Source organism: Bufo gargarizans, chromosome 3, assembly GCF_014858855.1.
Source record: "Bufo gargarizans isolate SCDJY-AF-19 chromosome 3, ASM1485885v1, whole genome shotgun sequence".
Lineage (NCBI taxonomy): Eukaryota > Metazoa > Chordata > Amphibia > Anura > Bufonidae > Bufo > Bufo gargarizans.
Genome location: NC_058082.1, coordinates 559,625,510 through 559,650,742, shown reverse-complemented (window position 1 = coordinate 559,650,742; position 25,233 = coordinate 559,625,510). Strand labels below are relative to the sequence as shown.

Genomic DNA, 25,233 nt, shown 5'->3' with positions numbered 1-25,233 from the left:
AGCCTCTAACTGGGCTGCCTGCACCTCTGCCTCCAATTCAGGAAAAAGAGCAGAGACCACCACACCTTCAGCCAAAATGGGACCCGGGTCTTCAAAATTCCCCCCTCCCGGAAAACAACGTGACAGGGCATCTGCCTTCACATTCTTAACCCCAGGGCGGAACGTGACAACAAAATTAAACCTTGAAAAGAACAAAGACCATCTGGCCTGTCTCGGGTTCAGACGCTTGGCTGACTCCAAGTAGGCTAGATTTTTATGGTCGGTAAACACGGTAATAGGGTGTCTGGCTCCCTCTAGCCAATGGCGCCATTCCTCAAAAGCCAACTTGATGGCCAACAATTCCCTATCTCCCACATCGTAATTTCTCTCTGCAGAGGAGAGTTTCTTCGAGAAAAAGGCACACGGTCGCCATTTGGCAGGAGAGGAACCCTGAGACAAGACCGCACCCACACCCACCTCAGAAGCATCAACCTCAACTATGAAGGGTAGAGAAATATCAGGTTGTACCAAGATGGGAGCGGAAGCAAAACTCTCCTTGATATTAGAAAAGGCCTTACGCGCCTCTACCGACCAGGAGGAAAAATCTACCCCCTTTCTAGTCATATCAGTGAGTGGTTTAACAATAGAGGAATAATTCAAAATAAACTTCCTGTAATAATTGGCAAAGCCCAAAAAACGCATCAGCGCCTTTTGATTCTCAGGAAGCTCCCACTCAAGCACAGCGCGGACCTTCTCGGGGTCCATGCGAAAACCAGAAGCGGAGAGAAGAAACCCCAGAAATTGAATTTCTGGAACCGCAAACACACATTTTTCCAGTTTTGCATATAATTTATTCTCCCGCAGGATGAGCAAGACCTGACGTAAGTGTTCCTTATGAGTTTTGAAATCAGGAGAAAAAATCAAAATGTCATCCAAATACACTAATACAAATTTTCCCATTAAATGATAAAAAATGCTGTTCATGAAATGCTGAAAAACGGCTGGGGCATTCATCAAACCAAAAGGCATAACCAAATTCTCAAAATGGCCCTCAGGGGTATTGAAGGCCGTCTTCCATTCGTCTCCTTCTCTGACCCTGACCAGGTTGTATGCCCCTCTTAGATCTAACTTGGAAAAGACTTTAGCCCCAACAATCTTGTTAAACAGGTCCGGGATCAGAGGAAGCGGATAAGGGTCCCTGAAATCCAGACAAGGTCTTAAAGAACCATCTTTTTTCTTAACAAAGAAAAAACCAGCGGCAACAGGTGACTTCGAGGGTCGTATGTGTCCTTTTCTCAGACTCTCAGAGATATAAGCACACATAGCGAGCCTTTCAGGTTGGGAGAGATTGTATAAACGAGATTTAGGCAGCTTGGCGCCTGGGATGAGATTAATAGGGCAATCGTACTCCCTGTGCGGGGGCAAATCCTGAACTCCACTCTCAGAGAAGAGAAACCATGAGTTATCGCAAAATGATTATCAATGAGATTGACAGCTGCTCCACTATCTACAAAAATCTCACAAAAAATTTTCTTGCTCTCTAGCGCCACCCTGGCAGGCAGGACAAAACGGGAACTACAAGCAAACGGAAAACCTTCAATTTCTGCCTCAACCCTGCCAATAGTAACAGATGGAACATTTTAAAAAGATTTCCTTTTTGTTTCTTTATTACTCCCAGAAAACTGCCTGAATCTCCTAGAGGGACAAACATTTGCCAAATGATTTATACCTCCACAACAAAAACAAACCTTCCCATGCGGGCTGAATCTTCTATTGTCAGAAGCAATCAACCCCAGCTGCATGGGCTCCTGCTCAGAAGGGGCTGACAGCGACCGAGACCCCTGCGCACAGAATGAGACCGCTGCACTGTCCTGGGACTGAGTATGACAGGAAGGGGACATCTCTCCTCTCTCTCTAAGACGCCTGTCAATACGAACGGCCTGAGACATAGCAGCGTCCAAGGAGATAGGCCTCTCATGAAAGGCAAATGCATCTTTCAATCCCTCTGAAAGACCATGGCAAAATTGACTTCGGAGTGCAGCATCATTCCAACCAGTATCAGCTGCCCATCTCCGAAATTCTGAGCAGTATATCTCTGCGGATTGTTTACCCTGGCATAACAGACGTAGTCTAGACTCAGCCAAAGCAATACGATCCGGATCATCATATATCTGACCCAGGGCTAAAAAGAATTCATCCACTGAACGGAGGGGTCGTGCCCCCACCGGCAGCAAAAAAAAGGCCCACGACTGAGCGTTACCCCTGAGCAGCGATATAATGATCCCCACCCTCCGTTCCTCATCACCAGAGGAATGGGGAAGAAGGCGAAAATGGAGTTTGCAAGCCTCTCTGAAACGCACAAAATTCTCACTACCCCCGGAGAACGTATCCGGGAGCGAGATCTTAGGCTCAGAACAAACTCCATGAACGCAAGCTGCACCGGTCACTAGAAACTCAGAAAGAGTCTTACGGAGATCAGCTACCTCCAATGAAAGACCCTGGAAACGTTCAGTCAAAAGTGAAACCGGATCCATGCTTGAGACGGTTTTGGTGGTTTATAATGTCACGGAAGGTGTACAGGAAACAAGACCATGCAAAATGAATATATGACTCACTGGATCCAAAACTAAGGAACCAAAAGGGAGACCCCTGCATAAGACCTGGCACTCTCCCTGTCTGCTCAGCCTATGCGAAAATCCCAATGGTGGATGATCGAATATCCACGTACCTCGACTATATACCACCTGAACACCCTACAATAGTGAGGGGACACGACCACCGGCTCCCTACACTAGACACGGAGGGAGTCAGGGTCACCTGGGATCCAGCAAACAGAAAATCACAAATAAATGTACAGCACTTATCTTGTAGAAGGCTGGAAGATAGGATCAGCATGCACACACACTCCAGGAAGTTGTATAAGCCGCACACTAATGCATTATGGGGAGGAATTTAAAGGGATGCAATCAGTCCAACTACATGACAGCTGAGAGAGGCTAACGAGATGAGGAACTGAAATTCAAAACAAAGAAAACTCAAGGAGGAGGTTCTGAAAGGCTTCTGTCAGAGCTTCTCAGCTGTCTGGTTGTGACATGACCGCTGCCACCTGTAATTGCCTGCAGCGGTCACATGCCCCCAATCAATGGATGAGAAGAGTCGGCCCAAGAGCGTTAGACACCGAACCAATTGGTGGGGACCAGATAAGTATGATCTCCACTCTGGGTGGGCCACTCTTGGATGGCCAACATACAACAGAGGTGGACAATGTGGTGCTTTGGAACTCTTGGAGAAAGAAGATGGCTGCATCCCATATTGTAATGGACATGGAGAACTGTACAGGAACTTCACTCCAAATGTCCTAAAACCTAAGCAAATGGGATTGTGGTGAATTCACACTGTCCCATGTGGTTAGGGGTGTAGTCACGTTACCAGCACCAGAAGTAGACCCCATTTTATTGTTTGCTGTGGTGCACCCTCACCTATATTATTGTCTTTGACAGGAACTATATCTTAAAGGGTTTTTCCAGGTTCAGGATATTGATGACAATCCTCAGGATAGACCATCCATCTCAGATCGTTGGGGTTCTGACTCACCACCCTCAAATTCCTGGCTCTCCCAATCCAAGTGCTTACCAGAGTGAAAGGGGCACCCAGCTGCACACCCCTTTTCTCGAGTGCAGCCCATCGAGAAAAGAGAACCCAGAAAACAGGAAAACAGGAAAACAAAGACTAACTGAAATGTAATGGCCTGTAGCCTTGTGGTTACATGTCCTACAAGCAGAGGCACACATTTCTGGTGGTTACACATCCATTACACAGAGGTTCAGAAATTACACTCCAAGAAAAAAAATGCTGGCAGGTTTCTTACTCACGTGTGCCAGGTCTGTGCATTCTCCGAGTCTCTCCTCCTTCACTTGAGGATTGTGGACGCTCTCTCTCGGCCTACTCTTACGGTGTCTCCCAGCTGCTACATTGTGCCGTGTCCTGCTTTGGCGATTAGTCATGGTGGGTCTTCATATCCTCCACAGACTCTCAGCATGCAGGTCAGTAAACTTAGGGCCTGCTCACATCTCGTTTTTGCTGTACGTCAAGAGGATACGTTTAGACATACAGTAAAAAAAAGTATACAAACGTATGCAATTTTGTGGTTATCTATCCTTTTTATAATGTATACATTTGACGGATGTGCATATGTTTCAATACGTTTGTGTCCGGTTTTTAACAAAAAAAGTATATGTGTTTTTTGAAAGATTTAAAATGTATCAAAGAAAGTAGGAAGTATCTGGATAAAAACGGATACGTATTGTCTTACGAGTCCATCTGTCTCCCATTCAATGCAATGTGAAAAAAAGGATACGTTTCTTTACGTTTTTCTTGCAGGACAGAAAAGTGTGGTGAGCTACGATATAGCTATAGCTAGCCTGCAGAAAAATGTACAGAAACGTAAACAGAGACAAACCGAGCACTTTTAAACTATGCTTGCCCAATTATAGTCTATGGGTACGTCAATGTCATGGAACCATGAACCAGACGTACAACAAGAGATAAGTGGAAAATAAGAAGGTTTTATTGAAGAGCAAGCCGTAAGCAAAGTCCGAACGGATGGCTAAACCGAAGCAGGGTCTTGCGGAGACAGAGGTCAGGAACCAGAAGGGTAGTCAGACGAAGCCAGGAACAGGAACCAACGGGGTAGTCAGACGAAGCCGGAATCAGGAACCAACGGGGTAGTCAGACGAAGCCGGAATCAGGAACCAACGGGGTAGTCAGACGAGGCCAGGATCAGGAACCAGAAGCAGCAGCAGCAGTCTTGGAAGCATGTGAACACAGGAGGACCAAGCAAGGAACTGAAGCCACAGACCTCCTATATATATGAGCTGGGCATCCAGCTCCTCCCAGTGGGAAGGAGGAGCCGCAGGGTGGGAGGCTACAAGAAAACCCAGAAACCAAGATGGCCGCCAGCACATGTCAAACGAAGGGAACAGCGAGGAGGTAAGACCATGACAGTACCTCCCCCTCAAGGGCCCCTCCTCCGCGGAGTAAGGAACGGTTTCTGAGGGAAGCGTGCGTGGAAGGCTCGGAGCAAAGCAGGAGCATGGACATCTGCGGAGGGAACCCAGGAACGCTCCTCTGGACCATAACCACGCCAATGGACCAAAAACTGCACCCGGCCGCGGACCAGGCGTGAGTCCAGGATATTGCTCACCTCATACTCCTCACGATTGCCCACTTGGACCGGACGAGGCCGAGGAATCGAGGAAGTGAAACGATTACACACCAGTGGCTTCAACAGGGAGACATGAAACACGTTGGAGATCCGCATGCCAGGAGGAAGCGCAAGGGCATAGGCTACCGGGTTTACCCTGCGAAGCACTCGGAAGGGACCAACAAAGCGAGGCGCCAGCTTGGGAGTGGGCACTCGAAGGTTGAGGTTGCGGGTGGACAACCATACGCGGTCTCCGACCTGGTAGGAAGGAGCGGGCGCTCGTCTGCGATCAGCCTGGAGTTTCTGGCGCTGCGCAGAGACCTCAAGGGACCTCTGGATCTGTACCCAAGAAGCACGTAGGACGGAAAGGTGATCCTCCACAGCCGGAATATCCTGGGGAGAGAATACCTCCGGTAACACGGCAGGTTGGAACCCATAATTGGCCATGAAGGGAGACGTCCCAGAGGAAGAGTTCACCGCCGTGTTCCTGGCAAACTCAGCCCAAGGCAGGAGGTCAACCCAATTGTCTTGGTGATCGGAGACATAGCAACGAAGGAATTGCTCCAAGGCCTGATTGGATCGTTCTGCGGCCCATTGGACTGAGGGTGGTAGGCCGAGGAGAAAGAGAGATGAATCCCCAACTGGGAGCAAAAGGCGCGCCAGAACCTGGACACAAACTGACTCCCCCGATCCGACACAATCTCCTTGGGCAAACCGTGCAACCGGAAGACCTCCCTGGCAAAAATCGAGGCCAACTCTTGTGCAGAGGGTAACTTCTTGAGAGGAACACAGTGGCACATTTTGGAAAACCGATCCACAATCATGAGAATGACCGTATGGCCTCGGGATGCAGGGAGGTCCACAATGAAATCCATCCCCAGGTGTGACCATGGACGCTCCCCGGTGGCTATGGGTTGCAAAAGGCCCAACGGAAGGTGCCGAGGGGACTTACTCTGGGCACAAACGGAGCATGCCGCTACATATGCGGCGATGTCGGAACGTAGAGAAGGCCACCAGAACAGACGTGAAACCGCTCAGGACAGCTGATTCTTTCCAGGGTGCCCCGCGGCCTTGGAGTTATGGTAGGTTCGCAACAACCGAGTGCGCAACTCCTCAGGCACAAAACATCTGCCGTTGGGTCTCCCAGAGGGAGCACCAGATTGAGCCGCCAAAATCTGCTCACCCAGAGGAGAAGTCAGGCTGGTGCGAATAGCGGCCAGGATCTGATTCGGGGGTATGACCGTAGTCGGAATCGACTCCTCCCCGGACAGCTCGGAGTACTGCCGTGATAAGGCATCCGCTCTGATGTTCTTGGAGCCGGGTAGGTAGGAGACCACGTAATTAAAACGTGACAAGAACAGAGCCCATCTGGCCTGACGTGGTGTCAATCTCTTGGCCTCAGAGAGGTAGGTCAGATTCTTGTGGTCCGTCAGGATGAGAACCGGAACCACCGAGCCCTCGAGCAAGTGCCTCCATTCTTTAAGGGCCTGCACGATGGCCAATAACTCCCTGTCACCAATCTGATAGTTGCACTCCGCGGAAGACAGTTTCCGGGAGTAAAACCCACAAGGAAGCAGAGGACCCTCTGGTGTTCTACGCTGAGACAGGAGGGCGCCTACTCCCGTCTCAGACGCGTCCACCTCGAGGACAAAAGGCAACCCAGGGTTGGGATGCGACAGAATCGGAGCCGACACAAAGGCGGACTTTAGAGCCTCAAAAGCTCGGATGGCCTCGAGCGGCCAGACCTGAGGATTACTGCCCTTCCTGGTCAGATCCGTGAGAGGCTTGGCTAGCATGGAAAAGTCCCTGATGAACTTCCGATAATAATTGGCGAAGCCCAAAAAGCGCTGCAGGGCACGAAGCCCACTGGGCTGGGGCCACTGTAAGACAGCCGAAACCTTCTCAGGATCCATGGAGAACCCCTCAGCGGAAATGATGTAACCTAAGAAGGTTACCTGGGATCGGTGAAATTCGCATTTCTCAAGCTTACCGAACAGCTTGTTCTCTCGTAAGCGTTGCAACACTCGTCTGACATCCAGAATGTGGGCCTCCATGGATGCAGAATATACCAAGATGTCATCCAAATAGACCACCACACACTGCTGCAACAGGTCACGGAAAACATCGTTGATGAATTCCTGGAAGACTGCGGGCGCATTGCACAACCCAAAGGGCATAACCAAGGATTCATAATGACCGGTCCTGGTGTTAAACGCGGTCTTCCACTCATCGCCCGCCTTGATCCTTACCAGGTTATATGCCGCCCTCAGGTCGAGTTTGGTAAAGACCGTGGCCCCTTTGAGGCGATCGAACAGCTCGGAAATCAAGGGTATCGGGTAAGCGTTCTTGATCGTGATGCGATTGAGACCCCTGTAATCGATGCAAGGCCTCAACTCGCCGCCCTTCTTTTTCACAAAGAAAAATCCAGCCCCTGCCGGGGACGAGGATTTGCGAATGTGTCCGCGTGAAAGCGCCTCCCTCACGTACTCCTCCATGGCCTCATTCTCCGCTACCGACAGTGGATAGACTTTGCCACGAGGAGGAACGGCACCGGATTGTAACTCTATGGCACAATCGTATGGGCGGTGCGGAGGTAGGGCAACCGCGCGCACCTTATCGAATACATCCCGGTACTCTTCGTATTCAGGAGGCAACAGAGAGTCCGAGGAAGTACACAGCAACTTGACAGGCCCATGGATGCAACTAGCCCCACACTGCGGTGACCACGAGAGGATCTCGACCGATCTCCAATCGAAAGTCGGATTATGCTTCTGGAGCCAGGGGTACCCCAAGACCACCGAGTAGTGTGGAGACGAAATAACCTGGAGACAGACCGACTCTCTGTGAACGGCACCAATGGCTATCCCCACTGGAAGGGTCTCATGAGTCACGTGTGGCGGCAGAAGGGGTCTGCCGTCTATCGCCTCAAGAGCCAGTGGGGAACCTCGAGGCTGCAGAGGAATGGAATTGGCGGCAACGAACACTCTATCAATGAACAAACCACCAGCACCAGAGTCCACCAACGCCTGGGTCGTCACCGAGCCCCCGACCCAGGAGAGGACAACCGTGATCAGTGGTTTGTCAACACGGGAAACCGGGGACGAGGAGACTCCACCCAAGATCTGCCCCCGACAGGACCTCAGGTGCGAGCGTTCTCCCGGACGGTTCGGACATGCCAACCGAAAATGCCCACCGAGACCACAGTACATGCATCGGCCCTCGCGTCTCCGGAGTACCCTCTCCCCCTCAGACAGGCGAGCAAACCCCCGCTGCATGGGTTCACCCCCAGACAAGTCATCCCCAGGAGGCGTGGGAGGAGAGGGAGGCACGGGTGGGACAGCAAACGTAGGCGCCAATCTGTTAGGAGACCTCCGCAGGCTCTCCTTAAAGGAAGGTCTCTCCCTGAGTCTGGTGTCAATCAAAATCAGGAAAGAAATAAGAGACTCGAGCTCCACTGGTAGGTCCTTAGCTGCAACCTCATCCTTCAAGGCATCCGAGAGACCATGAGAGAAAGCAGCGACCAGAGCCTCATTATTCCAGCCCACCTCTGCTGCCAGGGTACGAAACTCAATGGCGTATTCAGCTACGGATCGTGAACCCTGTCTGATGGACATAAGGAGCTTCGCAGCAGAGGCAGCACGAGCCGGCACATCGAATACCTTCCGAAGAGAAGCAACAAAACCGGAAAACTCGGCAACCACCGGATTGTTGTTCTCCCATAAAGGGCTGGCCCAGGCCAAGGCCTTGTCCGAGAGCAGCGAGATCAAGAAGCCCACCCTTGATCTCTCAGTAGGAAAGGCATGTGGCAGCAACTCGAAGTAAATGCCCACCTGGTTAAGGAAACCTCGGCACTGAGTTGGCTCTCCCCCAAAGCGCTGTGGAAGGGGGGCAGAACCGGTCATACCCTGAAACACCACAGGCGCAGCAACAGGTGTCAGGGTAGACTCTGGCGCAACAACCGGAGCGGCAGTAGGAGCGGGCCCAGGAGCGACAACCGACCCATCGGCAACGGAAGCTAAATGAGCCGTGCGTTCAAGCAGGGTTTGCAACGCCACAGCGAACCGACCCAACAGGTGATCCTGCTGATCAAGTCTGGCAACCAGCGTAGGTAGCGAGGGTGGCCCTGTACCGTCAGAATTCATGGCTTGGTCCTAATGTCATGGAACCATGAACCAGACGTACAACAAGAGATAAGTGGAAAATAAGAAGGTTTTATTGAAGAGCAAGCCGTAAGCAAAGTCCGAACGGATGGCTAAACCGAAGCAGGGTCTTGCGGAGACAGAGGTCAGGAACCAGAAGGGTAGTCAGACGAAGCCAGGAACAGGAACCAACGGGGTAGTCAGACGAAGCCGGAATCAGGAACCAACGGGGTAGTCAGACGAAGCCGGAATCAGGAACCAACGGGGTAGTCAGACGAGGCCAGGATCAGGAACCAGAAGCAGCAGCAGCAGTCTTGGAAGCATGTGAACACAGGAGGACCAAGCAAGGAACTGAAGCCACAGACCTCCTATATATATGAGCTGGGCATCCAGCTCCTCCCAGTGGGAAGGAGGAGCCGCAGGGTGGGAGGCTACAAGAAAACCCAGAAACCAAGATGGCCGCCAGCACATGTCAAACGAAGGGAACAGCGAGGAGGTAAGACCATGACAGTCAAGCCATACAATTCTATACTTGATTCTGTTTATAAACGTATCCACTTGACGTACAGCAAAAACGAGATGTGAACAGCCCCGTAGGTAAAAATAGCCAGGAGGTCCTGCTCTGTGTTCTTCCACTGTATGAGCTCACTGCTGCACACTGCTGCTACATACATCTGCTACTCACTGCTGCTGCATAATGCTGCTATTTACTGCTGCTGCACCCTGCTGCTACTCACTGCTGCTGCATAATGCTGCTACTCACTGCTGCTACTCACTGCTGCTGCACACTGCTGCTACATACAACTGCTACTTACTGCTGCTGCATAATGCTGCTATTTACTGCTGCTACTCACTGCTGCTACTCACTGCTGCTGCACCCTGCTGCTACTCACTGCTGCTGCACACTGCTGCTACATACAACTGCTACTTACTGCTGCTGCATAATGCTGCTATTTACTGCTGCTACTCACTGCTGCTACTCACTGCTGCTGCACCCTGCTGCTACTCACTGCTGCTGCACACCACTGCTACACACTGTTTCTACACACTGGTGCTACTCTCTGCTGCTGCACCCTGCTGCTGCACACCACTGCTACACACTGTTTCTGCACACTGCTGCTGCGCACTGCCACTCCAAATTGCTGCTACTCTCTGCTGCTGCTTTACACCGCTGCTTCACACTGCTGCTGCCATACTGCCAATGCACATTTCTGCTTCACACTGCCACTACACACTTCTGCTACTCACTGCTGCTGCACCCTATTACTGCACACTGCCGCTACCCACTCACTGAGCGGTGTTACTCTCTCTTATATAACCTGAACCACACCTGTTTCCCAGAAGTCCCTATGCTTAAATGAAAAAGTGCTTCAGGTAACCAGCATAGAAGAAATAATCTACAGAGTCCACGGGAAGGAACTGCCCGAGCATACATTTTCCTAGATTTTTAAAAGTTGTCATAGAGCCAGGGGCGTTGATAAAGGTTCAAGAGTTCAGCTGTGGCCCCCCTTCCCTCAGTGCTTTGTGGCCAATGGCGGGGGTGCACCTAGCCTTTCTGTTGCCTGAGATTGAAACCACCCCCCCCCCCCCCTTCCCCATGCCAAATTCTCAACCTAACCCCTTCCCTCTAGCTCCACTATTAAAGACATACTTGGAAAACATTACATACAGCGCTACAAAACATACAGGAGAATACAGCGCACATACTGTATATGTACCTCTTACATCCAGTGACTTCTCCTCTGATGTAGATGTTCTCATTCCTCATCTTCTCCATTCTGACCAGACCACCATGATGACTTCTTTCAGCCATATCTTGTCTTTGCAGAGATTGACAGACAGACATCTTAGTTTCCTACCTTTCCATCATCCTCCCACCTCCTGAACACTCATCCTGCCACCCCCAAATACTGTGCCCACTGTGCTCCCCAACACTATACTGCAGAAACAGTCTCCCTGAAAATACAAGTACCACACAGATAGTGCCCCCTTCAAGAATTATTGGTACACAGTGCCCTAAAAAATAACTGCGCCCAGCAAATAGTGTCCCTGACAGTAATAGTGTAACCATAATGTCCCTCAAAAATAATTGTGCCAAGCTGATACTGTGCCAGGGTGCCGCCACAGTAGTAGTGCTCCCCAAAGTCCCACCAGTAAAAATTATTATCTCCTAGAGTGCATAGTAATAGTGCTCCCAAAAGTAATAATGCCACCATTGTGCCCATTATAGTAATCATGTTCCCCATAGTCCAACAGTAGTACCCCCTTGAAATGTGCACCAGTACAAAAAATACCCCCTTTATAATGTGTGCCAGTACAAAAATACTGCCTTATAATGTGCAACAGTATAGAAAATCCCCCCTTATAATGTGCGCCAGTGCAAAAAATACCCCCTTACCTTTCAGATCAGATCCCCATATCACATGCTCCGATCAGACCCCCATATCACACCTCAGATCAGACCCCCATATCAGATCGTCAGACCCTCGCATTAAATCCTCAGGTCAGACCCCCATATCAAACCTCAAATGAGACCCCCATCAGACCTTCATGTTAGACCCGTCATATCAGACCACAAATCAGACCCCCTTTAGACCTCCATGTCAGACCCCATATCATATATAATAAATCTCAGCGGTCCGCTGAGATTTATTATATACGGTCTGGAAGCATTTCCTTCTCGTGCGGACTGAGTTTTATGTCGAGTGCCAACTGCTTTCCACTTAGACCCCCATATCAGACCTCAAATCAGACCGCTATTAGACCTCCAAGTCAGACATCTCCCCCAATATCAGTCCGTAGTGCAGATCCCCATTAGACCAGCATGTCAGACCCCCCCCCCATATCAAACCTCAGATCATTCCCCCTTTAGACCTCCATGTGAGACCTCCTAATCAGATCTAGTATTAGACCCCCTTTAGACCTCCATGTGAGACCCCCATATCAGACCTCAGATCAGACCCCCTTAAGACCTCCATGTCAGACCTCTGCATAAGACCTCATATCAGGACTCCATTAGACCTCAATGTCAGACTTCCCAAGTATCAGACCTCAGATCAGACCTTAAAATAAAGTTACTTACCTCTCCTGCTCCGCCACACCTTTCCTGGTCCAGCTGTTCTCTTGCTGCATTTGTCGCTCTCTAATCTGCTCTGGGCCCGCACTTCTCGGCTGCAGCGTCAGGTCACATCGTGCGCAGTCAAGACAGCGCAGCACAGACTGGAGAAGACCAGAGATGAGGGGTGAGTACAGCTCGCAGTGCTTCCTCCTGCAGACCAGTGAGTCCTTCCATAATGAAAGCACTCACTAGCATTCGCTTTATAAGATGCGTCTTATGAAGCGAAAAAATAAAGTAATTGGCAATGGGGGGGGGGGCCTGTGGGCACTCCTGGGTTAGGAGCCCAGTTGCAAATGCGACCGCTGTGACCCCTATAGCTACGTCACTGCATAGAGCAGGGAGCAGAGTAAAATTAAGTAAAAGAAGCTTACCTTTTAAATGTCCGGCCAGTCCCAATCCCTGCTGCTCCAATCTCCCCTGGGCCTGTCATGTGTCATTCATTATTCAATTGACCACTGCAGCCAATCACTGACCTCAGCAGTTATGTGCCATTCATCCACATGTGGCCACTGAGGCCAGTGATTGGCTTCAGCAGCCACACAGAATGAACAGCATATGACTGCTGCTGGCATAGGGGAGATTGGAGCAGCAGGGCCCGGGACAGGCAGGACATTTAAAAGGTGAGTATGCTTTTTCTTTATTATTATTTTCACACAGCCTTTTGCTCTGGGCTAGATTATTTTTTTTAATCTTGGAAAACCCCTTTAGTAAAATATTAGCACTTATACATACGGAATAAAGACATATAAGAGAAAGTTGTCTTTAAAATGTGAAAAATTGCTGTTCAATTAAAGCCCTCTAAGGTTCTAAAAAAATAAAAGGGCGTTTAAAAAATGATGGCAGCATACAGTGAACATATGGTAGATGTTAATGCTAAGTTTCCAAAATATTTTAAAAATTTACTAGCACCAAAAAGTACAACGTGTCAAGAAAAGAGCAGTCTCACAATCAATGGATACATAAAGGCATTACAAAGTTACTAACACAGAAAGTGACTCATTTCAGCTTTAAAAAATAGGACTGCATCATTTGGTCCCGAACTGCCACTGTGGGAAGGAGTTAAATAACGAATTTCAGTTTGCCTGCAATAACCACTAGAGGGAGCTCAGGAGCTTCATGAGTACAGTGTTATTCAATAAATCAATGTAGTGAGCTCCTGAGCTCCCCCTAGTGGTGGCTGCAGACAGAATTTTATCATGTAACTCTATATATATCTATGTAGGGGATTTGTAGCTGCGTAAAAGAAAAATGGAGCCTTGACAGGGACATTTGTCCTTGACATGGCAGCAACAAAGGGTTATAAAATGCTAAAATGATTACTGGGACTTATTCATCACAACATAGTAACATAGTACATAAGGCCGAAAAAAGACATTTGTCCATCCAGTTCTGCCTGTTATCCTGCAAGTTGATCCAGAGAAAGGCAAAAAAAAAAACTGTGAGGTAGAAGCCAATTTTCCCCACTTTAGGGGAATAAAAAATTCCTTCCCGACTCCATTCAGGCATCAGAATAACTCCCTGGATCAACGACCCCTCTCTAGTAGTTATAGCCTGTAATATTATTACGCTCCAGAAATACATCCAGGCCCCTCTTGAATTCCTTTATTGTACTCACCATCACCACCTCCTCAGGCAGAGAGTTCCATAGTCCTTACAAAAAAAGGTCTCCATTAAATTGTTGCGGGTTGGGGGTAGCATTACTTTTGCATGCAAAATGTCACTTTAGTTCTATGACATAGTATTGCAAAAACATCTCATATAATCTATTGTTCTGTCTTTACCCTGTTCCTTGACCTCCATGCAATATCAAACAGCTCCTAATATCTCAGCCTTTTTTTTTAGGTTTTCCGTTGAATTTAGTTTCTGCAACCCACAACATGTTATATTTTGGCAGATCCAATCTAACTAATGGTTTCTACATATCGGAATCCAAAGTGTGTAGACAATTAGAATAGTTCACATGGTGGAAATACACATGGGAAACATTTAATATGTATTATCTGTGGAATCTGCAGAAGAAATCTGAGGTTGACCTTCAGATTCCTGCCACAGCATTGTAGTTTGCATGGCGCTAGCCTAGTCATATAGACAAGTGCCACTCACCTCCACTATCTAGCTAGTTACAATACAGGGATATTGCTGGCTTTGTTTTCAGCAGCAGCTTCCTAGCTCATTCTTCCATCTCCTTCCCGCCTGATGTTGATGTAAAGTTTGCAGAGCACTGCTACAGTATTTATTATCTCTCTACTATTTGCTCTCAAAACAACTTGAAGGGGTTATCTGACTTCCTACAGACTGTTTAAATAATTAATAAAAAGATTAAACACACCTTCTGGAGCCTGCTCTGATCTATCACCACCGCTCTGTCCTCTTCACTAGAGGTGAGCGAATTTTAAAAAAATTCAATTTGGCCGGATTGCCAAATTTTTGGAAAAAATTTGGTTCAATTCGAATTTATTTGCGGTAAATCACATTAAAAACGTATATTTCCTGGCTGCACAGAGCCTTTATAGGGGTGTAGAACACTGTGCCTTGCAGTAACACGCATAGGTAGTCTGCTGTGGTAGTGACACAATACTGTGAGTCTGTATGACATGCAGATGACAGGCGTTGCTCTTAGAATAACTGCACACTACACTTATTAGGGCAGTCACGGGGCCAAAACTGAGCAAATAACTCAAGTATGAACTCAACCTTACAGGTCGATGTTAGCGACAAGAAGAAGCGCACTCCCTTTACATCGTCGGCAGCTGATTCCACATAGATGTCTACAGAACCTGTTCTATTAAATGCTTATACAAGTAGAGCCCCCCCGACAGAGTGGAGAGGGTGTCAGCAGTAAGTTTGTGTTGACGTCACTGATTATTTTGCCCTTCCTCTGATCCGTCAGAACAATAACCCCCAAAAAACGGATCCTGTCTGTGGAGCATCCACCTTCACTCAGTCAGCATATGGTTAGTAGTGATGAGCGACATAGGCAATATTTGTTTTTGCGATATTTCACAAATTTTTCTCATAATATTCGCAATAAATTAGCGAATTCTGGAATTCTGTTCTTCCCAGTAGCATCTGAAGATGGTAGGTGAAAGAAGGAGCACTTGGCATCATATGTGTGGCATCAGGCAGGTGGCAGCATCAGAATAGTAGCTGAGGCAGGTAGCCAGAAGAAACCAGTCTCTTTTGTCAAAGTGTTGGTGTGGCACCATGGATGATCTAGTCTGATGCATCAGGCATTGGTGGGTGGAAATCCTGGCTGATCCATGCCTGATTCATCTTGGCAAAGGTGAGGCTCTCCACATTTTGGGTGGACAGGCAAGTTCTTCTTGGGGTAACTATGGCCCCCGCAGCACTAAACACCCGCTCTGATGCCACACTACTGGCCGGGCAGGACAACTTTTCCAGGGCAAACTCGGCCAATTGCGGCCACAAATCCAGTTTGGCTGCTCAGTAGTCCAGTGGATCTTCAATGATGGCTGGCAGGGTGCACTCCAAGTATGCCACCACCTGCTGGTTCAGGTTCTGCTCTATGTCTTGCTGCTGGTGAGTAGTTTCTTCACTATGCGGGTGAGGAAAGCTGCTCATCAGCGACTCTAGACTCAGGCTGCTGCTAATGGAGCTGGTACTGCTCCTGCCACCCCACCCCTCCACAGCAGCCAAGGCAGTGGAATGTGAGCGCAGAGGGCCCCCCGGTTCGACATGCAAGAGAATGGATGATGGCGCAGATAGGCAGCGGCCAACTGCCTACATAGGATGTCTCTATAGTAGTTCAGTTTGTCCTCCCTCTCAGCAAGTGTAAAAACGGCCCCCATTTTGGACCGGTAGCGAGGGTCCATCAAGGTGGAGAGACAGAAGTCATCCCTCTGCCGAATGGTGACAATTTAGCTGTCACTACAAAAGCCAGTGAGCATGCATCGGGCCATTTGTGCAAGTGACTCGGAAGGACTCCCTGCCTCCATCTCCACTGCATACTGCCACGGTGTGTCTGGGTCCTCTGCCTCGTCTTCCTCATCGCCCTGTAGCTCCTCTGGCTGCTCCTGCTCCTCGACTCCTGTCACCTGTGTAAAAACCACCCATTTCGCTACACATTGCTTGTCCTCCTCCTCCTCTTCCAGTTCAGCCCCCACAGGGCTCATGTGGCCGTGAGATCTAGGCGCCGTGTCTCCAGTCCCCTGACCAGCCAGATTTACCATCATCTGTACCAGGACATGAAGCAGTGGAATGACATTGTTCATCCCATAGTCCTGGCGACTGACAAATAACGTGGCCTCCTCAAAGGGCCTGAGTAAACGGCAGGTGTCACGCATGAGCTGCCACTGGCTGACATCGAAGTTACACAGGGGAGTACTCCTGTCCGCTTGGATCATCAAGAAATCGTTTATGGCCTTTCTCTGTTCGTATAGTCGGTCCAACATATGGTGGGTGGAATTCCAACGGGTGGAAACGTCACATATCAGCCTATGTTAGGGGATACCATTCTGCAGCTCAAGGAGGGTGTGCTTTGCTTTGTACGAGTGGTTGATGTGCATGCAAAGTTTCCTGGTCATTTTTAGGATATCTTGCAGATGGGTGGAAGACTTCAGGAACCGCTTGACAACCAGATTGAACACATGCTCCATGCAGGGCGCATGGCTCAGCCCTCCTTGACGCTGCGCCGACACCATGTTCTTCCCGTTGCCAGTCACCATTGTTCCGACTTTGAGTTGTTGCGGAGAATCCAGGATTCGATTTCTTGATGAAGGACGTGTGACTCCATTCGCCCAGGGAAACGAGGTGCAGAACAGCATGACACCGCCATGCCCTGCACAGGCGGTATGCTGGGGGGCACTGTGAATTGTCCCTGCAGTGGAGGCTGAGGACACGGTGGAGGATGAGGAGGCAGAGGTGGACATTGTTGCAGGACCAACGGCGTGAAGAGGCAGAAGTGGCGTCACCTGGCCAAGTTGCTGCTGTTGCTGGGCAGGAACCACATTTACCCAGTGGGTCATAAAGGACATGTATTGTCCTTGACCATAGTTACAGCTACTGACCAATTTACCCAAAAAAGGCTGTATCACAAACAAATTTCACCACTGAATGGCTAATCAACGCAATTCGGTCCATACAGAAGAAAGTCTACAATCACCCATCAATTTTCCCAAAAAAGGCTGTTTCGCAAATAAATTTCACCAATGAATGGCTAATCAACGCAATTCAGTTCATACAGAAGAAAGTCTACAATCACCTATCAATTTTCCCAAAAAAGGCTGTATCACAAACAAATTTCACCACTGAATGACAATGTAAATTCACTGCAGAACGGCTAATAACACGTACTTATTTTTCCCATTAATACACCCCAACAATGGCTGCATAACAATGTCGGTTCACTGCAGACCGGCTAATAGGACGTATTCTTTTTCCTATTAATACACCCCCAAAAAAAATATATAACAATCACAATTCACCACAGAACGGCTAATAGGACGTACGTATCTATCCCATTAATACACCCCGTAAATGGCTGTAGTACAATGGAACTTCACGGTTGAATGGCAAATATTTTTCTTGCCAGAAATACACACCAAAAAGGGCTGTAATTTTCCTACTTCACCACAGAACAGCTAATAAGCTCTTTTTCTTTTTCCTCACTAATACACGCCAAAAAGGGCTTTAGAACATATAATTGCACCGCTAAACGGTAAATAGGCCCTTATTTTTTTTTACACTTATACAGGCCACAGAAGGCATTAGAACATATAACTGCACCGCTGAACGGCAAATAATATATTTTTTTTTGCCACTAATACACAGCAAAAAGGGCTTTTGAACATATGACTGCACCGCTGAACGGCAAATATATTTTACTTTTGCCACTAATACACGACAAAGAGGGCTGTAATTTTCGCACTTCACCGCACAACGGCTAATAAGCCCTTTTTTTCAACTAATACAATCCAAAAAAGTCTTTAGAACATATAACTGCACCGCACAAGAGCAAATAAGACATAGAAATATTTCCTTGTAATAACCCCTGTTAATGGCTGTATCACACAGCACTTGCACCCCAATAACAAGGAAGGTCTGCTGGAATTACAGAGCTGTATAATGGCAGTTTGGGTCCGCAGTCAGTGCAGCAAGGTGTAATAGGATTGTTCCTATTACCCAGGCTGTAACCTCCCCTACTGAACCCTGTTCTACATAAATGCTGTGGAATGATTATTCCCTATCCTTTCCCTGCACTTGTAAATAGTTATTTTTGATCACAATGTAGTTTTTTCTAGCACTGTCCCTAGCGCCTGCTGACGTCTCTCCCTGCACTAAGTACACTGGAAAATGGCTGAATCCAAGATGGCTGAGGCTATTCATAGGGCTGTGACATCACAGGGCTGGCTGGCTGCTGATTGGCTGCATGCATGGCATTGTGGGTGATCCCGCATTCTCAGAGTTCCTTGCTCCATGTCCTAACACGTGCAGCAGCCATTTTAGGAAAATGTGATCCGTTACCACAAAGCGTGAGGAAATTTGGATTCGGTGTGAATCAAATTTTTCCTGAAATTCGGATCGAATTCCACTTTGTCAAATTCGATTCGCTCATCTCTACTCTTCACCATGCTGCATCCATGATATTATGTTATAGGTTGTAGCAGTGATGCCCCGTATATGGCTGCAGCCGATCACTGACCTCAGCGGTGTATGGCATTAGACCTCTGACACCAGTGATTGGCTGCAGCGGTAATGTGCAGCCAAAACATTACATCACAGCTGCAGCCCAGCAGAGAGAACACTGGGTCTGAGGTGGACACAGAAGGTGATTTTAATATTTTTTTATTAATATTATTTTATCTGCCTCCTTGCGGTTTCCAACCCAAAAATTTTACTCAAAGAAACCTTTAAGGACCTGAAAAAATAAAATCACATGACTAAAAGGTCTTTTTTCATCCAAACATATAATCCAACAGTAACAATACAGTTGTCCAGTAGGTGGCAGTATAACCCAGTGTTGTTCTCAATACACACACATTTACAGTATATTAAAGTGCAATTTATGCCCTGGTGCAGCTTATCTGCAATATCCATCACATTCCAAGGTATATGACTTCTGCAGGGTGGTGAGACGCCGCCATAGACCACCACCGACATTTATCGCCATTAGACAGCTAAGTCCAGGGCCTGTGCACACAGAGCAGTTCACCATCCTCAGGGCAGTATCTTATTTTGCAGTACCCCAGCTGGTATTTCCTCAGCAGTGTAAACCCACATGACACACGTGCAACACTTCACATTACACATAAAACAGGACATATACATGGATGCGGGCATATGGCAGGGAGATATAACGCAGCATGTAAATAGCAAATACATGAAAAGTTCAACAATTTGGCAAGGTGCAGTGGTTGCCCCAATGGGGTCAATAGTAACCCATGGGCACAGTGCCTAACTGAAAGGATGCAGCCCTGTTTGTAAGAGGGGGGGCACTTTGTCTCAACCCTTTTATAGATAGACAGACAGGTATGTAGATAAATAGATATTGGAGGGATGTATGGATAACGGACAGGTAGATAGCTAATAACTGGAGACATAAATGACTAAAATATTAATATAAATAGATTGGAAGACATATACTGTATATATGATTAGATAGATAGATATGAGATAGATAGGAGATAGATAGGTAGACAGACGCGCTGTGTAATAAATAGATGCATCATCCCTTCAGCCCTAATACGCAGTGAGAACGCGGTTTAATCCTCCTCCTGCCACTAGAGGGCAGGACACACAACTTTCTTCAGCACAAAGGAAAACAAACAGGCATTAGCATTACAATAAAGGCCCAAAAATGAAATAAATAAAATCATCTTTGATTTACAATAACTGTGAGCGTGAAGGATGCGCGGAGCTGGTAATTACGGCTGACGCGGCTGACATGATGCAGACACAAATAATTGCCTTTCTTCCCAAAAAAAAAAAAAAAGCTGATATACGAAGAGATTATTGAGAATCCGGTAATCCAGCGTCTGCCTCGCGCAGCGATGGCCGGGGCGCCGCAGTCTCTATTTCTGGCTGATGAGTGGGATGTGAAAAAAAATGTTTGTTATCTAAATGTTTATGGGAGCGACGCAGTGGAATTCGCAGTTACTGGTGGAATCCCCCGGTGCAGAGGATTCGGCTGCAGCTACTGAGAACGTCGAGGATTCACTTGTGATATCTCCCTTAGGAGGAGGCGGCGGCGGCGAAGAAAAAGATGCACAAGTTCTATAAAACAAAAAGTTCCACTTGACTGGTTTTCCTTTTCTTCCATCGATTTTGGTCCTATCAGGACGGCGGCTATATTTAGAGTCAGCTCTGAAGGCCGAGGTTATAAAAAAAACAATTACTTCTCCAGGAAAAAAAAATCTATAGGGATCCTTGAGGAGCTCCAAGCCAGATGTCAAGTAAAATGTCCTCCACGGACAGACAGAAGCAGGTGTGTGAGAATACTGGATGTGGTTGGTACCAGTGTCGGACGGGGGTACCTTGATTCTGAGGGTCTTCCTCCATTTATACACAGCGTAGACCCTAGCGGCAAGAGATTGGTGTCAACGTCAGCTCCAAGTGGGTTTGTCTTCTCTTGGACCTTTGGAGCCCATTATTGTGTCAGATCCTGGGCCTCTGGAGGATCCTCAGTTACCCTGGTGGGCCATTTCAGCCCATGGGGGTGCAAGGTCTAGTTCTCCGGTTCAATGTGGACATGACTAGGGTATGTCCTTCTCCCCTGACAAATAAAGCTATGTGACGATGGAAAAATAATGGCCGCAGAGGCCTCATTAACCATCTAAACTTCTAATCAGGCAAGAGATTGGTGTCAACGTCAGCTCCAAGTGGGTTTGTCTTCTCTTGGACCTTTGGAGCCCATTATTGTGTCAGATCCTGGGCCTCTGGAGGATCCTCAGTTACACTGGTGGGCCATTTCAGCCCATGGGGGTGCAAGGTCTAGTTCTCCGGTTCAATGTGGACATGACTAGGGCATGTCCTTCTCCCCTGACAAATAAAGCTATGTGACGATGGAAAAATAATGGCCGCAGAGGCCTCATTAACCATCTAAACTTCTAATCAATATCCTGAACATCACAAAAACTAAATACAGAAGGTCTGTCTCATTGTAGGTCATGGGTGGCCCTTACACAGTACCAAAAAAGTACCAGTCTGCAGTCGCACTGTGACAGCTCGGGGATGACGAATCTTTCCAGGTACTGCCTCCTGGTTCACCAAGACTGCCTCAGTGGGAAGAAGCCATCCAGATACCATGTAATTGAAGAGGGGTCTCCTTCCCTCCAGTCGATCCCAACACCACCTCCATAAGTCCCATACATGACCTCCACCTCCTCTACGTCATCTACCAAAGAATTTACTTAAAGAGGCTCTGTCACCAGGGTCAACCCTATTAAACCAGGTATATAGCCTGGTAGGGTTGATCCAGCTGAGTAAAACGATACTTGTCTTTTTTTTGTAGGTGCAGACGTTTTGAAGAAATTTACACTTTTATGTTTATGCATATGAGGCATTTGAGCACCAGGAGGCGGGCTGATGTGGTTTGATCACCCCTGGTGTTCAGTACAGACACCTTCATTGTTAAAAACCCTTAGGACTCTTTCATATGAACGTGTGATGCCCGTTGCCGTATTGTGGACCACATTTGCTTCATCCGCAGTCACCTCTACTTCTGGGTGTGATGACATCACCGGCGCGTGCGCACTAATCATCTTGACGGTTCAGACGCGGCATGCAAGCGACCCAGTGCACAGGCACGATACATCACCACTAGACTCACATCTATCGCTGTTGATCTCAGGGGAGGGGGACAACGGAGGCGTCAGTATGGAGCACCAGAGCAGCTCAAACCACATAAGCCCGCCTCCTGGTGCTCCAATGCCTCATTTGCATAAACATAAAAGTGTACATTTCTCCAAAATGCAGGCAGCTAAAAAAAAATAAAAAAAAAAAAAAAGCATCGTTTTACTCAGCTGGATCAACCCTACCAGGCTATATGACTGGATTAATAGGGTTGGTCCTGGAGACAGGGCAAGGGAACTTGTCACCTGGATTTTGTGTATAGGAGCTGAGGACATGGGTTGTTAGATGGTCGCTAACACCTCCGAAATACCCAGTCCCCATAGCTCTGTGTGCTTTTATTGTGGAAAAAAACCAATTTGATACATATGCAAATTAACCTGAGATGAGTCCTGTACGTGAGATGAGTCAGGGACAGGACTCATCCCAGGTTAATTTGCATATGTATCAAATAGGTTTTTTTCCACAATAAAAGCACACAGAGCTATGGGGACTGGGTATTGCGGATGTGCTAGCGGCCATCTAGCAACCCATGTCCTCAGCTCTATACACAAAATACAGGTTCCCTTTAAATCAGGCATACTACCTGATAGGGTTGTTCCTGCTGATTAAAATGATACCTGTCTTGTGAAAATTGGATACGGCATTCTCAACAGAAGAAACTTGTATTTCCTATGTACATGTGAACTTTGGTGCACTGAGAGGCGGGGCCATGTCACGTGGTGGCCACGCCCCTCAAAGCACTGAAGCCCAGATTCGCCTATAGAATAAAAGTCTTTTTTCCCAGGAACGGCGCAACCGATTTTTACAGGACAGGTATCATTTTAATCAGCAGGATCAGCCCTACCAAGCAGTATGCTTGTTCTACTAGTGTAGACCCTGCTGTTAGGTACTCTTTAAAGAGTGGGTGGCCAGGCTGTTATCCAATCCCTGCCTTTCATTCCTAGCTCTCGAGTCCCTTCCCACCTTTTTTATTCTTAAATTAACCCTTAAAGTGCTGGCCCCTTCCAAGTCTTGTCATAGCAGGCCAGCGCCTAGCTGTACCAGTTATCCTTCTCTGGTTGTATCTTGGCTGTCTATACCAGTGAGGTACACTAATACCTCACTTATCACTTGGGTCCCCATTAGGGTACGTCCACATGGGATGGGAAAAATCAGTTGGCGATTTTAAAACAAATCTGAAAATACACTGCAAAATCGGCATGTGTGAAAATCCGCAGACATTTACATACTGCGCAAATTGTTCACACAGAAAATTCTGAAATGTCAATTTCTGTTGCAGATTTTTATCATTGACTTACAACTGTAAAAGCACTGTGGTTGGATCTGTTATGGGGGCACCGTAGGTGTTACAATTATAGGGGCACTGTGCTTGGATCTGTTATGGGGGCACCGTAGGTGTTACAATTATAGGGGCACTGTGCTTGGATCTGTTATGGGGGCACCGTAGGTGTTACAATTATAGGGGCGCTGTGGTTGGATCTGTTATGGGGGCACCGTAGGTGTTACAATTATAGGGGCACTGTGCTTGGATCTGTTATGGGGGCACCGTAGGTGTTACAATTATAGGGGCACTGTGGTTGGATCTGTTATGGGGGCACCGTAGGTGTTACAATTATAGGGGCACTGTGCTTGGATCTGTTATGGGGGCACCGTAGGTGTTACAATTATAGGGGCACTGTGGTTGGATCTGTTATGGGGGCACCGTAGGTGTTACAATTATAGGGGCACTGTGCTTGGATCTGTTATGGGGGCACCGTAGGTGTTACAATTATAGGGGCACTGTGCTTGGATCTGTTATGGGGGCACCGTAGGTGTTACAATTATAGGGGCACTGTGGTTGGATCTGTTATGGGGGCACCGTAGGTGTTACAATTATAGGGGCGCTGTGGTTGGATCTGTTATGGGGGCACCGTAGGTGTTACAATTATAGGGGCACTGTGCTTGGATCTGTTATGGGGGCACCGTAGGTGTTACAATTATAGGGGCACTGTGCTTGGATCTGTTATGGGGGCACCGTAGGTGTTACAATTATAGGGGCACTGTGGTTGGATCTGTTACGGGGGCACCGTAGGTGTTACAATTATAGGGGCGCTGTGGTTGGATCTGTTTACGGGGGCACCGTAGGTGTTACAATTATAGGGGCACTGTGGTTGGATCTGTTATGGGGGCACCGTAGGTGTTACAATTATAGGGGCACTGTGCTTGGATCTGTTATGGGGGCACCGTAGGTGTTACAATTATAGGGGCACTGTGGTTGGATCTGTTATGGGGGCACCGTAGGTGTTACAATTATAGGGGCACTGTGCTTGGATCTGTTATGGGGGCACCGTAGGTGTTACAATTATAGGGGCACTGTGGTTGGATCTGTTATGGGGGCACCGTAGGTGTTACAATTATAGGGGCACTGTGCTTGGATCTGTTATGGGGGCACCGTAGGTGTTACAATTATAGGGGCACTGTGCTTGGATCTGTTATGGGGGCACCGTAGGTGTTACAATTATAGGGGCACTGTGGTTGGATCTGTTATGGGGGCACCGTAGGTGTTACAATTATAGGGGCGCTGTGGTTGGATCTGTTATGGGGGCACCGTAGGTGTTACAATTATAGGGGCACTGTGCTTGGATCTGTTATGGGGGCACCGTAGGTGTTACAATTATAGGGGCACTGTGCTTGGATCTGTTATGGGGGCACCGTAGGTGTTACAATTATAGGGGCACTGTGGTTGGATCTGTTACGGGGGCACCGTAGGTGTTACAATTATAGGGGCGCTGTGGTTGGATCTGTTATGGGGGCACCGTAGGTGTTACAATTATAGGGGCACTGTGGTTGGATCTGTTATGGGGGCACCGTAGGTGTTACAATTATAGGGGCACTGTGCTTGGATCTGTTATGGGGGCACCGTAGGTGTTACAATTATAGGGGCACTGTGGTTGGATCTGTTATGGGGGCACCGTAGGTGTTACAATTATAGGGGCACTGTGCTT

General features: G+C 48.0%; 1 protein-coding gene across 1 annotated transcript in view; it reads right to left on the bottom strand.

The window, feature by feature from the left end:
* The window catches only part of TMPRSS3 (transmembrane serine protease 3), a 155,090-nt gene that overhangs the window by 102,270 nt on the left and 27,587 nt on the right, over positions 1-25,233 (bottom strand). Inside the window, exon 3 of the mRNA XM_044285875.1 lies at positions 12,404-12,540. Within this exon, the coding sequence (XP_044141810.1) occupies positions 12,404-12,540 (137 nt within the window). The remainder of the gene's footprint in view (positions 1-12,403; positions 12,541-25,233) is intronic.